At 42.6% G+C, this 15,259-nt stretch overlaps 1 protein-coding gene across 1 annotated transcript in view; it reads left to right on the top strand.

The window, feature by feature from the left end:
* The window catches only part of LOC114454835 (titin-like), a 168,620-nt gene that overhangs the window by 105,758 nt on the left and 47,603 nt on the right, over positions 1-15,259 (top strand). Inside the window, 22 exon segments of the mRNA XM_028435630.1 lie at positions 713-997; positions 1,075-1,380; positions 1,468-1,631; positions 1,707-1,947; positions 2,042-2,317; positions 2,395-2,694; positions 2,903-3,205; positions 3,313-3,612; positions 3,714-4,001; positions 4,339-4,641; positions 4,727-5,029; positions 5,110-5,415; positions 5,607-5,894; positions 6,061-6,351; positions 6,636-6,923; positions 7,006-7,288; positions 12,143-12,450; positions 12,521-12,625; positions 12,973-13,170; positions 13,241-13,537; positions 13,622-14,209; positions 14,293-14,595. Coding sequence (XP_028291431.1) covers positions 713-997; positions 1,075-1,380; positions 1,468-1,631; positions 1,707-1,947; positions 2,042-2,317; positions 2,395-2,694; positions 2,903-3,205; positions 3,313-3,612; positions 3,714-4,001; positions 4,339-4,641; positions 4,727-5,029; positions 5,110-5,415; positions 5,607-5,894; positions 6,061-6,351; positions 6,636-6,923; positions 7,006-7,288; positions 12,143-12,450; positions 12,521-12,625; positions 12,973-13,170; positions 13,241-13,537; positions 13,622-14,209; positions 14,293-14,595 — 6,324 coding nt within the window.

Here is a 15,259-nt window from a genome sequence, read left to right as displayed (position 1 = left end):
CAGACAAACTATTACACGGTATGTTGTTGTAAATATGAAGCCTGTCGCTGCTGCTGAGTCACTGCTAACAGCAGCTCGTTAGCCTGTTATGTATAAGCATTTTCAACAGCAGAATGTACACCTGGAATATGCACAGCTTACTTTACATTACTGTGTTAAGGCTGAAAAATTACTGTTTTAATTTTGGAGCAGCTGTTTTGTGCTTTATATGCACATCATTTATGATTGTTTTATAGCAGTTGATCAGCAGTGGATTATTATATTATTACATCACTAATATGAAGCTGTATGGACACAAATGACCAAAAATAAATAATACATTCTTTAATTCTAAGTAACTCAAAAGTTACTTTTTCCAGTAACGCATTAGTTTTTGGTGTAAGTAATCAAAATAGTAACTGAGTTACTTTGTTAATGAAGTAACTAGTAACGGTAACTAGTTACTTTTTTCAGTAACTAGCACAACACTGAACCTGTACAAAAAGTGTTGAGGTGTGGCTCAGGTCCCAGTGCTGCACTGGCAGGGAGGGGGAGAGGCCGTAATACTACTAGTCCACAGAATCCCAGCATTGTGCATTTAATTGTAACGGGCAAAGAGAAGTCAGCAGGGGGGCGTCACAAATTCAAGATAATCATTTATCAACTGTTTTTTTTTTTCACAACTGAGATCATAATGACCTGGACTTAATATTGTGAACTTTCGGATCCACAGAAGCGCCAGAGATTGACTTGGACGCCAGCTTGAAGCAGGGCCTGACCGTGAGAGCCGGCTGTCCCATCAGACTGTGTGCTACCATCAGAGGAAGACCTCCACCCAAGGTCACCTGGAGGAGAATGGGAATCGATAATGTGGTCCGTAAGGGCAAAGTGGACATCATTGACACAATGACTTTCCTGGTCATCCCTGACAGCACCCGCTATGACTCTGGCAAATACTGCTTAACTGTGCAGAGCCCTGCAGGAGAAAAGGCGGTCTTTGTGAATGTTAAGGTTTTAGGTGAGTCCCGTTTTGTCCAACTAGTTATCAAACTGTGAAACACTGAAGGTATAACGTGGTTTTACAATTAACTACAGACACTCCTGGACCTGTGATGAACCTTGAAGCCTCAGACATTAAGCAGACTTCTGCTATGCTTTCCTGGAATCTTCCCGAGGTTAATGGTGGCAGTGAAATCTTGCATTATATTGTGGAAAAACGAGAGATCGACCGTAAGACGTGGGCAATTGTAAAAGCTGAAGTGGAGCTGGATAAAATTCCCTTTAAAGTTGGTGGACTGATGCCAGGAACAGAGTACTACTTCAGAGTTACAGCCGCTAATGAGTATGGTGCCGGAGTTCCCAGAGTATCACCAACATCTTACCTGGCATCCGATCCCATCAGTAAGTATCAGCTTTAGGGGAAAAAAAAGGTTTCTGCTGACTGGTTAACCATAAAACCTTAAACTAATCCATCTGGTTTTCTCAAAGGTAAACCAGATCCTTGTCCAAAGATTGAAGTCCTGGAGATCACCAAGAATAGTGCCATGGTGGGCTGGGTGAAGCCAATGAGTGATGGAGGAGCTAAGATAGATGGTTATGTGATTGAGTACATTGAAGTTAAACCTCGACCAGCAGCTCCACCACCAGCAGAGGTGAGCACACACACACACACACACACACACACTCACACACTCCACTAAACAAACTCCTTCTGTCTCCCTCTGCAGGTGGTTGAAGGAGAGGAGGCCCCACCACCTCCTCCTCCAGTGGAGGATGAGGAGAATGATGAGAAACCTGAACCTGAGAAGGAGGTGTGGAGCTCCTACACCACAGTCAAAGGTCTGACCATTAATGTCAGCGGCCTGAAGGAAGGGAAGAGGTATAGGTTTAGAGTTGCTGCCAAAAACCTAATGGGCATGAGTTTGTTCACGGAGACCAGGGAACCAGTGGAGATCAAGGAACAGATGTGTAAGTTCACTCTTCATCAAAATCATCTACTGCCTCCTCAAATAATACCATAAATCACTAACTAACTCATGTTACACTGGTTTTGTGATTGCAGTGGAGCCAAAGATCATCATGCCAGAGACAGTCAGTGCCAGAGCTGGAGCCAAGCTCAGAGTGGAGGCTGTGGTCTCTGGTAAACCCTCTCCCAACTGCAAATGGATGCGTGGGGTCGTGGCAGTGGTACCATCCAGCCGTCTAGCTGTGCATCAGTCTCGAAACCTGTGTGTCCTCATCATAAAAGACGTGTCAAGGACAGACAGTGGAGAGTACAGCCTTGTGGCTGAGAATAGCTCAGCAAAGGTAACCCAGGCCCTGATCATTATAATCAGAGGTGAGTTTCATCTAGAATACATGACATTCAGAGGACTCTGGATTACAATGATTGTGGTTTGTTTATGTTTGTCTCAGACATCCCTGGACCTCCTGAGGGCCCCGTGGACATTAGTGACATTGACTCTGATGCCTGCACATTGTCCTGGAACAAACCGCTGGAGGATGGCGGCAGCAACATCACCAACTATGTGGTGGAAAAATGTGACATCACCAGAGGTGACTGGGTGACAGCGGTCTCCTCCTGTCCAAAGACAGGCACCAGACTGGGAAAGCTGATCCCGGGCAAGGAGTATGTGTTCCGCATCCGAGCTGAGAACCGCTACGGTGTGTCTGACCCTATCCAGTCAGAAAGGATGGTCGCCAAGTTTCCCTTTGGTATGGAAAACACATTCAGCATAATCCTAAAATTGAAAAAAAAAACACAGTTTGTGTCAAACTTGAAAAATTGATGCTGCAGCCTGAGTTAAACTGTAAGCTTCAACCTTACAAAGGAAACACTGCTTCACTGTCTTAGATGTTAAAGCTGCAGTTTTGAACCTACTGTATGTGTATGTTTAATTCACTGTATTTATTTTATCAACAGATGTACCTAGTGAGCCTCTGAACTGTAGAATCAACAAGTGCAACAAGGACTGTATGTTTGTTGGCTGGGACAAGCCGGAGAGTGACGGAGGCAGTCCCATCACTGGATACTATATTGAACGTAAAGAGAGAAACAGTGTCCTTTGGGTCAAGGCCAACGACACCGTGGTCCGCACCACAGAGTACCCATGTGCTGGTCTTATCGAGGGCCTGGAATATACCTTCAGGGTGTCAGCAATCAATCGTGCTGGTCAGGGCAAACCCAGCTCAAAAACAGACTTTGTCACTGCGAGGACACCTGTCGGTAAGTGAGCCAATGCTACACACAAACAAATAAATAGATACACATATATATGATTGATTGCTTTGGTTTACATTTCATGTTACCACATTTGATTTTTTTGGCTACAGACACTCCCGGTAAACCTGAGATTCTGGATGTAACCAAAAACTCTGTCACCCTGGTCTGGACACGTCCCAAAAATGATGGTGGAAGCAAAATTATTGGCTACTATGTTGAGGCAATGCGGGTGCCAGGAGACATTTGGATACGGTGTAACACCAGCAGCCAAAATGTGCCGAGGGAAGAGTACACTGTGACTGGCTTGGAGAGGGACCTCCAGTACCAGTTTAGAGTTATTGCCAAAACTGCAGTGAACATGAGCAAACCCTCAGAACCCACAGACCCTGTCTTGGTTTGTGCTGAAAATGGTAAGATGTTAGAATGTCTTTGGAATTAATCCATTAATCGTTTGATTATAGAGTGTAGTTTTTACCAGTTTTGAACTGTGGTTTCATCCCCATACGTACAGTTCCTCCAAGGGTGGAGCTCAGTGCCAGGATGCAGAAGGGCTTTAAGGTGAAGGCTGGAGCAAACATAATCCTTGAGGCCGAAGTGTTTGGCAAACCAATGCCCAGAGTGACTTGGAAAAGAGGAGATGAGAGCCTGAAGTCAGGTGAAGGCCAGGTCATTACACACCAGAGGCATCAGTTCCAGCTGGAGATGAGTGCGGTCACGAAGCAACACTCAGGGACCTACACCATCCTGGCTGAGAACGCCAGCGGCTCCAAGGCTGCAGAAGTCGAGGTTGTGGTACTCGGTAAGTGATTATGGTGGCATATTTTACAGAGACTTTAAACTTTAAAAATAAATTTCCTGTGGAAGGAGAACAAGTTAGTTTTATTTGAATGTGACATAGATACTCATAGATATGGATTAGTGATAAATCACTTTCAGGTAAAAAGTGTGAGTAGTGAGTTACTATGCGGGCTGTAGAAGGAAATGAGCTAAAACAGAAGCAGCTCTGAAGCTGCAGTGAAAGATATGCTTTGCTATAAAAAGCTTTAAACAAAAAAAAAATGATTCTGTTCTGAGGCACAATCATGCAGCTCTAGTTCTCACACTTGAACAGGCACTAAATGTGTATGTTTTTTCAGATGTACCTGGCCCTCCTTCCAGCTCCAAATACCTTGAGGTGTGTGCCACCAGTATGAAGCTGTGCTGGGAGCCCCCGCTGAAGGACGGTGGTTCCCCCGTCAAGGGATACATTGTGGACAAGCGTGAGACAAGCAGAGCAAACTGGGCTTTGGTCTCTTCCAAGATTAAAGGGGATGTCCTGGAGCTAAATGTAGACAAGTTGATTATAGGACATGAATACCAATTCCGAATACGGGCTGAGAACACGTGGGGAGTTGGAGACGCTCTCATCACCCACCCAGTGATTGCTAAGGACCCTTACAGTGAGTAGATTTCAGTCATATAAAATATACTTACAGCCAGTGTTTGTCCTCCTAACCCCACTCCTGCTCTTGGCATCTCCTGCAGCTGTACCTGGCCCCTGTGAGGCCCCCCTTATTACCAACGTGACCAAAGAGTGTATGACTGTCAGCTGGAAGGAGCCAGCTGATGATGGAATGTCCCCCATCCTGGGCTACTTGCTAGAGAAAAAGGGTACCAAGGAGCTGAACTGGACCAAGATGAACAGAAAGCCCATGATGGAGAGGAGCGTGGAGGTGGCAGGTCTCACAGAGGGAGTTGAATATGAATTCAGAGTCATTGCTTTAAATGTGGCTGGGCCTGGGAAACCAAGTGAACCCTCAGCTGCCACTATAGCCACGAACCCCCTCAGTAGGTGTCAGCTCCTTAACTACAGCTCAGTAATTAGGTCCTGTGTTTTATACAGCTTTGTCTCTTCATCTCTTCTTTAGCTCCTCCTGGACCCGTTTTGAGGCCCAGTGTGACAGATACCACAAACAGCACTATCAGCCTCATTTGGACGGCCCCAGCCAACAACGGGGGAAGCCCTATCATTGGATACTTGGTGGAGGTGAAAAGGACTGGCACCAATGACTGGATACGCTGCAATGTTCCCAGAAACCTGCAGGACACCCACTACATCATCCAAAACCTAATTGATAAAGCAGAATACCAGTGCCGCATCACAGCTGTCAACAAGATTGGCTTTGGTGAACCAACGGAAGTCCCTGACAAACATGTGGCCAAGGACATTAATGGTGAGTAAAATCAGACTTAATGGAACTATAAACTGTTTGAGCAGCAACAAAAGACCTTAGAGACATTAAATAAACATCTTTAAAGTGTAGGATTTAACTAAAAAAGACCAGAGTACAGTCTCATTCCTCATATTCTCAAATATAAACACTTAAAAATGTATAATCATTTTAAAAATGTTGTGTTTATTCAGTTCCTCCGGAGGCAGTGCTGAGTGCTGAGCTTAAAGAAGTGCTGGAGCTACGTGCTGGTGCCACCATGAGGCTACACGCCACCTACAAGGGACGCCCCACTCCAAAGATCACTTGGGCAAAGATGAACACCAACATCAAGGACCGCCAAGGACTCATCATTAAATCCAGCAACCTGGACACTATGTTGATGGTAGAAAATGTCAACAGATACGATGGTGGAAAGTACATTCTTAACCTGGAGAGCTCTGCCGGCATGAAGATGTACACCATTGTCGTTAAAGTTCTTGGTCAGTGAATGACTGTTTCTTATAATGCTTTAAAACAGTTTATATAATAATAATAATAATAATAATGCATTGGATTATATATAGTGCATTATCATAGACACTGAAAGCGCTTTACAGAATATGGGTTGATTTCATCTGTGAAATCCAATTTGAACCTCTCTCACAGATACTCCCGGACCACCAGTCAACCTCATAGTGAAGGAAACCACCAAGGACAGTGCAGACATCTACTGGGACGCTCCTTTGATCGATGGTGGTTCTGAGATCAGCCACTATATTGTGGAGAAACGTGATACCGAGAGAAAGGCATGGTCAATCGTCTCTAAAGACTGCACAACGACTGCGCTCCTGATCCCTGACCTGGACGCAGGACGATCGTACAGCTTCAGAGTGTCTGCTGTCAACGCACTGGGAGCAGGAGAGTACTGCGAGACTGCTGACTCAGTCAGGGCTACAGGTGAGCCACCAGCTTCTCTTTCACATTACTAACCGTTCAATACAGAAAGCTATGACCAACTCAGACCGGACAGCATGTGAATAAGAAATCAAATACAAATCCTGGAACATGGTACCTTTTGGGAAATTGGGGAAAGTAAAAGAGAGGAAATATCAATTTGTGGTTGTCTGCCTTTTTACTAAAACCTGACCTGGCTTTCCCTCCACTTCGATTTTGACATACTTCCCATACAAACATTGCTCCTTTAATAACAGTCCACTTTTGGGGTTGCTTTCCTTCAACAGAGGAGCCTGGCCCTGTCCAGGACCTAAAGGCCTTGGTAGTGACCAAAAACTCCTGCACTCTAACCTGGAAAAAGCCTCTAACGGATGGAGGCAGCCGCATTACATGCTACGTTGTTGAGGTCCTCAACGGTGAGGATAAATATAAGGAGCTGATGAGGTCCAAGAACATGCAGTACAGTGCCAAAGACCTGGTGGATGGCAGGGAGTACAATTACAGGGTAAAGGCTGTAAATGACTCTGGAGAAAGTGCCCCCAAAGAGATGACAGTGGTTGCCAAGGACCAGCGCAGTAAGTCTCATAGTTTTCCTTCAGACAAACACTTGAAAAGGATGTGTCAATGTACAAAACCTTTTTCCTTTTTCCTCCAAAGTTCCTCCCAGCTGTGACTTAAGGGAGTTGCCCGACATGTGTTACATTGCTAAAGAAGGAAGCACGGTCCGCCTGAAAATCCCAATCAGTGGAAAACCAATACCTAAAGTTTCCTGGAAGAAGGGTGATGATGAAGACCTGACGAACACGGGTCGTGTGTGTGCAGAGTCTTCTGCTGTAAACACCACTCTTCTGATCAGAGACTGCCAGAGAACTGATGCCTCCAAGTACACCATCACCCTGAGAAACAGTGCTGGATCTAAGGAGTCCACCATCTTCATCAGGTACCACTGTGGCTCACAGCACTTTAGTGCAATTCAAAGGTTATAGAAAAATCCCGACATGAGCAACACAACTAATGATAGAGAAGAACAAAGAAACCTCTGTCAGAGTATAGTGCGCTGTTATTTCACAGCTATCCTTTAGATACAGTATATTAGATGTAATTCAATTATGCCCAGATTTCAGATGTCTACAATGCCGTTGGTGCCTTCAACTCCCCTTGATTAGAGATATCTATATCATTAATTTTAGATTCTTAATTAAATTAGATTTTGACAAGGTGAATTAATGTTATTGATAGCTTTAACTTTCCTTCTGCCTCTTCAAAATCTAATTAAAGATATCTGTAGTGGGGGGGCGCTGTGGAGCCGTGGACCAAGATGGTAGCTTAGGGTGGGTGCTCCTCGTGGCTCTGCTAAAGGTTTACTAAGTCCTAGACATTAACGCTTCTAACTTGTTCCAAAAGATGTCTAAACAAACGACGCTCAAAGACTGTGAGGGCAGCTCCAGATCCCGTGGCTCTCAGAGGCCCAAAATTACAAAGGCAGCCGATGACGCTAACGATGCGGCTAGCCCACGGACTGACCTAGCTGCGGTGCTAAGTGAACTGCAATCACTGTGTATGGCTGTCAACGTGATTAACACCAAGATAAATACCTTTGACAACTTTGGGGCAAAACTCGACAACGTGGAGAGACGCATAGCTAAGATGATAACTCTGTCGATGCTGTACAAAAGAGTTTTGCGGTCTTTCAACAAGATATTACTGCTAATGCTAAGCGGCTCACGGAGGCCGAAGGGCGCATAGGAGACACCGAAGATAGTCTGCAGAGTTTGAAAACGGAGCTGACTGACGACGCTAAATGCATCGCCATTTTGGAGTCTGGAAAATTGTGCTCGGAGAAAGAACTCAAGACTGGTAGGGCTCCCCGAAAACGCTGAAAAGACCCAGCCCATGACTGAGTACATCCAGCATATGCTGCCGGTTTGGCTGGGGCATGACGCCGCAAAGTCATTCACCCTGGAAAGAGCGCACAGCACTCTGGGAAGACCAAGACCGTGGGCTTTCTGAGAGAAGTGCCTACAGTTAAAATACTCCTCATTAGTGTGGATTGGTATCTGCCCTCACATCGTTGAGTCTAAGTAAGGGGAGTGTTTTTATATGTCAATTCTTACTACTTTCATTTATTTTTTTATTAATAATTTTTATTTCTTTTTTAAATCACAGTCAACATGGTCATTTATTTCACTGCACTTGAAACAACATGGAAAGTCAAAAACTGTCTGATTTACCAGCTGGAATGTCAGGGGACCCATAAGCTAATAAACTAAAACAGGTAATGACCAGACTTAAAAACGTACATTCTAAAAAACATTTTTCTTCAGGAAATTCAAATTACAGTCACTGAAATCAAACAAGTACAACGTAGGTGGCCTGGCCAAGTTATACATGCCACATATAACAATTATACTTGGGGGTACTAATTCTTATCCACAAAACAATTCCTTTTCAACTTACTAATATTATTCGGGACCCCCAAGTAAGGTTTGTAATCGCTCAGGGTAGGATCCTGTCTCTCGCATTGAATTTGGACAGTATATATGGTCCTAATTTCTTCTTAACCTTGTCTTCATTGTGTGGCCTAAATACTATTGGTGGGGATTTTAATTGCACTTTCAACCCATCGGTAGATCATTCTACAAAAAGTGATCCCCATAAAAATTAATCGAGAAAAACTATTTCACAGTATATCACAGACTTCAACTTATCTGAAATCTAGAGAAAACTTAACACAGATAAATTGGAATATTCATGCTACTCAGGAATGCATAAGTCCAGATCTCGTATTGATTGTTTTTTAGTATCACAAGATCTGGTATCCAAAATTAAGAATTGTTGGTATGACTGTATAGTCATTAGTGATCACTCCCCCATTTCTATGTCTGTACAAATGGAGAAGCTTCAACAGTCTCCCTCTAATTGGCGTCTGCAAGTGAGGTGGCTTAAAAATCTGGATTTGGTAAAATATGTAGAAGACACGATTGACAATACTTTCAGATCAACACTAACCAAACTAATGCATTCATTAGATGTGAAGTCTTCAAGGCATATATTATTAGTTTCACAAGCACTGAAAACAAGAAACAAAAAGCAGAAATTAATGAATTAGAGAAGCAAATAAAATATTTAGAAAAGGATATAAATAATAAAGATGACCCTGAAAAACAAAAACAGTTACTAATTTTAAGAACAGAATACAATAAATTAACATCTGATTAAGTAGCAAAAAGTTTACTATGGCTGAACCAGGCTTTCTACGATCAGGGAGAAAAGGCCGGCAAATTGTTAGCTTGGAGAATAAAAAAAATAAGTTCTGAAGGAGCTATTAATGGCATAAGCATTCAATCAGGGGAGATATCCACATTTAAGGAATTTGATCAATCACTGTGCAGGTCAGAATGCTCCTCCACACACGCTTCTAGAGATTCATTTCTGAATCAGCTCCAGTTTAAAATGCTCACAGAGGAGGTTAAAGAGGACCTGGATAAAGACATAACGTCTATTGCAGGCCATTAAAAGTGTCAATGATGACCTGCCTTTTATAAAACCTTCCAGAAGCAGTTGTTGACCCCACTTTTGAATATGTTTAACGAGTCACTTAATAATGGTATATTACCACCAACTTTAAGACTCGCGACAATATTTCTTGTTTTGAAACCTGGGAAAATCCCGACTGACTGCTCCTTGTACAGGCCTATTAGTCTCATGGGAGTAGACACTACAATATTGTGTAAAGTTCTTGTTAAAAGGCTAGATTCATATATCATCATGATCAGAATGGGTTTGTACAGAATCGTCAGGGATTTCAGAACATCAGTAGGGTCCTCAATATAATCTATTCTAAAAAATAACACCAGGGATACGGCGCTGTTATCTCTAGATCCTAGACAAGCGTTTGATAGAATCAAGTGGCCTTATTTGTTCAATTTTCTACCAAGATATGGACTTGGGGGAAATTTTCTGAAATAGATAAAATTATTGAATACCAACCCTACAACACGTGTAATGACAAATAACAATTTATCAAGCCTGTTAACATTAGAGAGGTCAACCTATCAGGGCTGTCCTCTCTCCACTATTGTTCATTCTGGCCATTGAGCCTTTAGCCACGTCTATTAGAGCTGAAGCCAATGTGTCAGGTATAACAACTGGAGATCATGAACATAGGATATCGTTGTATGCAGATGATGTGATCCTCTTTTTGTAAAATGTATCAAACAGTGTCCAGACATTATTACATTTAATTAAGATATTTGGTCAGTTTTTTGGATACAGTATTAATAATGCTAAATCCGCTATAGTTTTCTTGAACAAAGATGAAAAAGCTAATCCAGTTATAAGTACACCCTTTTCTAATGCGAGGGAGGGATTTACCTATTTTAGAATTAAGATTACCCCCACATTTTATTTTTATTTATTTTTTTATTTATTCAGTTTATTTCCGACATGGTTGCATTCACAGAAGTTTTGTTATTCTTTTTTTTTTTGTACATGCCGAAAAAGGAGACGAGAGAAGCTGTTTGCTTATCCAAGTCCCGTCTCCTACAGTTGTTAAAGCAAACTATGACTCGTTGATGAGAGAAGTACAGGACATACTTGAAAATTTTGTCACACCATGGGTTTATATTGAACAAGCATCAATATCTAAACTGTCATTAAGCCTATATTTATATTCAGCAGATTTTAAAACTTTAATAAAAAAACAACAAATTCTTTCCTTAAAAACTCTATTGATATATGGTTTAAAGCAGGGGTTCTCAGCTGGTCTCACCCTGGGACCCACATTTTTCCACGGTCATTAAATCGTGACCCACTTTTTTTTTAAATTCAACCAACCAAATTTAGTTTTTCCAAAATAGCTGTTAAAAACATACATAGATATTTTTTTAAAATATAAATATATATATTTTCCTTTGCAACATGCATTTCACAGCATGTCTGTCAAAAGAAAAGTTTTGTTCAAAATAAAAGACAATTTGAGATTTTTACTAGCTGTCCGCAACCCTTTCAGTACAGTTCCGTAACCCACTTCTGGGTCCCGAACCACCAGTTGAGAATCGTTGGTTTAAAGCCCACAGTCATATTGGTGATACACCCCATCTCTCAATTTTCACTTATTTGGGATAATGTGCAGTTTACTCCTGGCAGGGCAGATGGAGGTTTTCAGGTTTGGGCCGACAGGAGGTGCAAATAATTGGAGACTTATATGTTCAGTGCACTTTAACATTTAACGTCCTTTGTTTGAAATATTAAATTCCAAAAAAACACTTTTTTAAATACTTAGATTTGAAGCATTTCATCTCATCAAAGCATCACCAGGCTACACGTGAGCCACCGCGGTTCTGACTGGAGGGAATTGTGTTAAAACACATAAATGGGAAACGGAAATCTCTATAACTATAAACAGCTCTTGTCTCACATGATGAGCAATCTAGTCATGATAGAAGGAGGGGATAGAGTTTAGATATTCAGGAAACAATTGAAGAAGATGAGTTGAGGCGCTAGTCAACCACTGGGAGCAACTTGGGGTTCAGTGTCTTGCCCAAGGATACTTCGACACATACCAGTACCAGTATTGTAATTTTTTTATTTTATTATTTTTTTTACTTTACTTTTTTAGATCTTTGCAATGTTAAATTCCAGAGAGGCATAGGTGGGCATTAAATGGAATAAAGGGCTTGTCATTTATGTTTGAAATGTGCGACACAAATAAGTGAGGGCAGTTCTCATGCTGGGCTGTTGAAACTAAGAAATGTGCATTTAGAAATACAGAGTTTAATCTTTGTGTCTTCAGGGTTGTGGGGAAACCCAGTATACCAATTGGACCAATTAAGTTTAAGGATGTGACCGCTGACGGGGCCACACTGAAGTGGGGCGTGCCCAAAGATGATGGAGGCTCTGAGATCACCAACTACATTCTGGAGAAGCGAGACTCCATCACCAATATGTGGGTGACCGTGTCATCAGCTGTGGAGACCAACAGCATGAGGGTGACCGGCCTGCATGAGGGCACCGAATACATTTTCAGAGTCTGCGCTGAGAACAAGTATGGTGTCAGCGAGGGCCTCAAGTCTGACCCCATGGTGGCCAAACACCCGTTCAGTAAGTGGCTCTACTGGCTGAGGTCATCCTAGATGATGGCACAGTACAGCTTATGGTCGTCTCTTCACAGATGTTCCAGATGCTCCTGCACCTCCTCAGATCATGAGCATTCGGCATGACTCTGCTTACCTAGCCTGGTTGGACCCCAGGAAGACAGGAGGATCCCCCATTACAGGTGGGAGCCATATTTACCATTATCCATTTTAGATTTGTTTGCTTCTTTTTAGTAGATTTAGAAAAAGAAAAATTATGTTTGCACAGTCAAAAAAATGTCCAATAACCTGAAGTTAATAAAATCAGATTACAGATTGATTAGAGGTGAACGCACTAAGCAGATTGCTGGTGACATTTTTCCCATTTGATGGACGCAATCCTTTGTGGTGCACCCAGTTAGTAGACCGACTGCAACATTTAGAACATCAGACCTTCAGGAAAACGGGGTCTTAGAGCAGATTTAACCAATGAAACAGGATCTGGCATGATCAGTTTTTCCTAATATCCATAATCTCTTTCAACCTTCAGGCTACCATGTTGAATTTAAGGAGAGGAACAGTATGCTCTGGAAGAGAGCAAGCCCCGCCGCTTTGAGGATGAAGGAGCACAAGGTCAAAGGGCTGACTGAAGGTCTGGAGTATGAGTTTAGAGTCATGGCCATCAACCTGGCAGGCATTGGTAGACCGAGTGCACCTACTGATCCACAGGTGGCCCTGGATCCCATCGGTAAGTCTGAGCACAGACAGAGGTAGGAGAAGCAAAGTGATCATGTAGTTAGATTGACTTGTTTCCATAGATCCACCAGGTAAACCTGATGTAGTCAGCATCACCAGGAGCACTGTAACCCTGCAGTGGACTGAGCCCCTATCCGATGGGGGCCACAGGCTGATGGGCTACATTGTAGAGAGGAGAGATCTGCCCTCCAAGATCTGGGTAAAGGCCAATCAGGTGAACGTAATAGAACCTGCGTTTACTGTTAGTAACCTGCAGGAGGGCTGCAAATATGAGTTCAGGATTAGAGCAAAGAATGCTGCAGGTGCTTTGAGTCCACCTTCAGAGCAGACGGACACTATCATCTGCAGAGATGAATATGGTGAGAAGAAGATAGAAATCCTAAGTGAATGCTCTCTGTCAGCATGGTTGACTCTGTAATAAACTCTTGTATTCTTACCCACAGCTGCACCAACCATCACTATTGACGCCCAGGTGATTAAAGGTCTGACTGTCCGAGCCGGAGACACCATTGTTATCACAGCCACGAGCATTTTGGGCAAACCTGCACCAACATCCTGCTGGTCAAAGGGTGGAAAGTACTTCAAACCATCTGACCTTGTTCACATTGAGACTTCAGCCACATCCTCCACCCTGTCAGTCAAATACGCCAGCAGGAAAGACTCTGGAGAGTATGTCATTACTGCCAGCAACCCCTTTGGTGTGAAGGAAGAAACTGTCAAGGTCAAAGTTCTTGATGTTCCTGGAGCTCCTGGACCGATTGAGTGCAGCAGTGTCTCTTCAGAGAAGGTGACTCTGACCTGGACAGCTCCCACTGAGGATGGAGGCTCTCCAGTCAAATACTACACGCTGGAGAAGAGAGAGACCAGCCGTCTGCTGTGGACAATCCTGGAAGACCAAGTCCTTGATTGTCACTATGTGGCTAACAAGCTAATACAGGGCAATGAGTACTTCTTTAGAGTATCAGCTGTGAACCAGTACGGATCCAGTGAGCATTCTCACTCCGAGGCTGTCAAGATGGTTGACAGATTTGGTAAGTACTCTACATTAGTTTTTCTTCAGTGTATTCATCAGAACAATTCATATCGTTTACACTTAATGTTGCTCTGTGTGCAGGCCCTCCTGGTCCACCATCGAAACCAGAGGTCGATAAAGTTGATGGACACTCGGCCACTGTTACGTGGAGAAGACCCGCCGATGACGGTGGAAGCGATATCATTGGTTATTGTGTGGAGAAGAAGGAGAAAAGGGGAATGCGATGGATGAGGGCATCAAAGAAATCAGTGGTTGAACACAGCTATGAGGTCACAGGTCTTACTGAGGGCATTGAGTATGAGTTCAGAGTTATTGCTGAGAACAAAGCTGGTTTTGGTGAACCCAGTGATGCATCAATGCCAGTGATGACCATCATAGCCGCCTGTAAGTATTAGAAAAGCCTCAACGTTACACTCTAAAAGTATTTAATTTCTCTATTTACACTGTCTTCACTCTACCTTTGTTGGGGATTCAGAAAATAGCACTTTCGGAAAGGCAATTTAGTGTCATAATTTAGTTCTATAAGTGACTGAGTTTTTATATCCAGAACTTTCTTTGTAGTGGATTTAAAAATTAATGAATCAGAAGAGCTTTTAATAGCAGTGTTAAGGCTTCTTTAAATACATAATAAAGTTTTTTAAATGAGTAGTGTTACCTTTACAGGAATATGTGACATTTGCATGTTCTCCAAAGAACAGTCCAAATAACACTGGGTTTGATTTTTTTAGGTGATGAATGGTGGGAGGGTTAAAATAAGGAGAAATGGAACTTAAAATACAAACTTTCAATTTTACTATTTAAAACAGAAAATGCAACAAAAACCCTGAAATTGTAGAAAACAGTTTCATGTTTTTTTCCCCCACATGACTAGTTAAAAAAACACAAATAATGAAGGATAATGTTTTTGCCTCTTCAAATATAAACACAAAACAAAGTCTTATTATTATTATGCAAATGCTTGTGACCAACCAAAAACAGGTCTGCAACCCACTGTTAGGTCCCAAGCCACAAGTTGAAAACCTCTGCCTTACAGAAACATACTGTAGTT

Source organism: Gouania willdenowi, chromosome 21 (genome assembly GCF_900634775.1).
Source record: "Gouania willdenowi chromosome 21, fGouWil2.1, whole genome shotgun sequence".
Classification (NCBI taxonomy): Eukaryota; Metazoa; Chordata; class Actinopteri; order Blenniiformes; family Gobiesocidae; genus Gouania; species Gouania willdenowi.
This window is presented reverse-complemented; position numbering and strand designations above follow the sequence as displayed.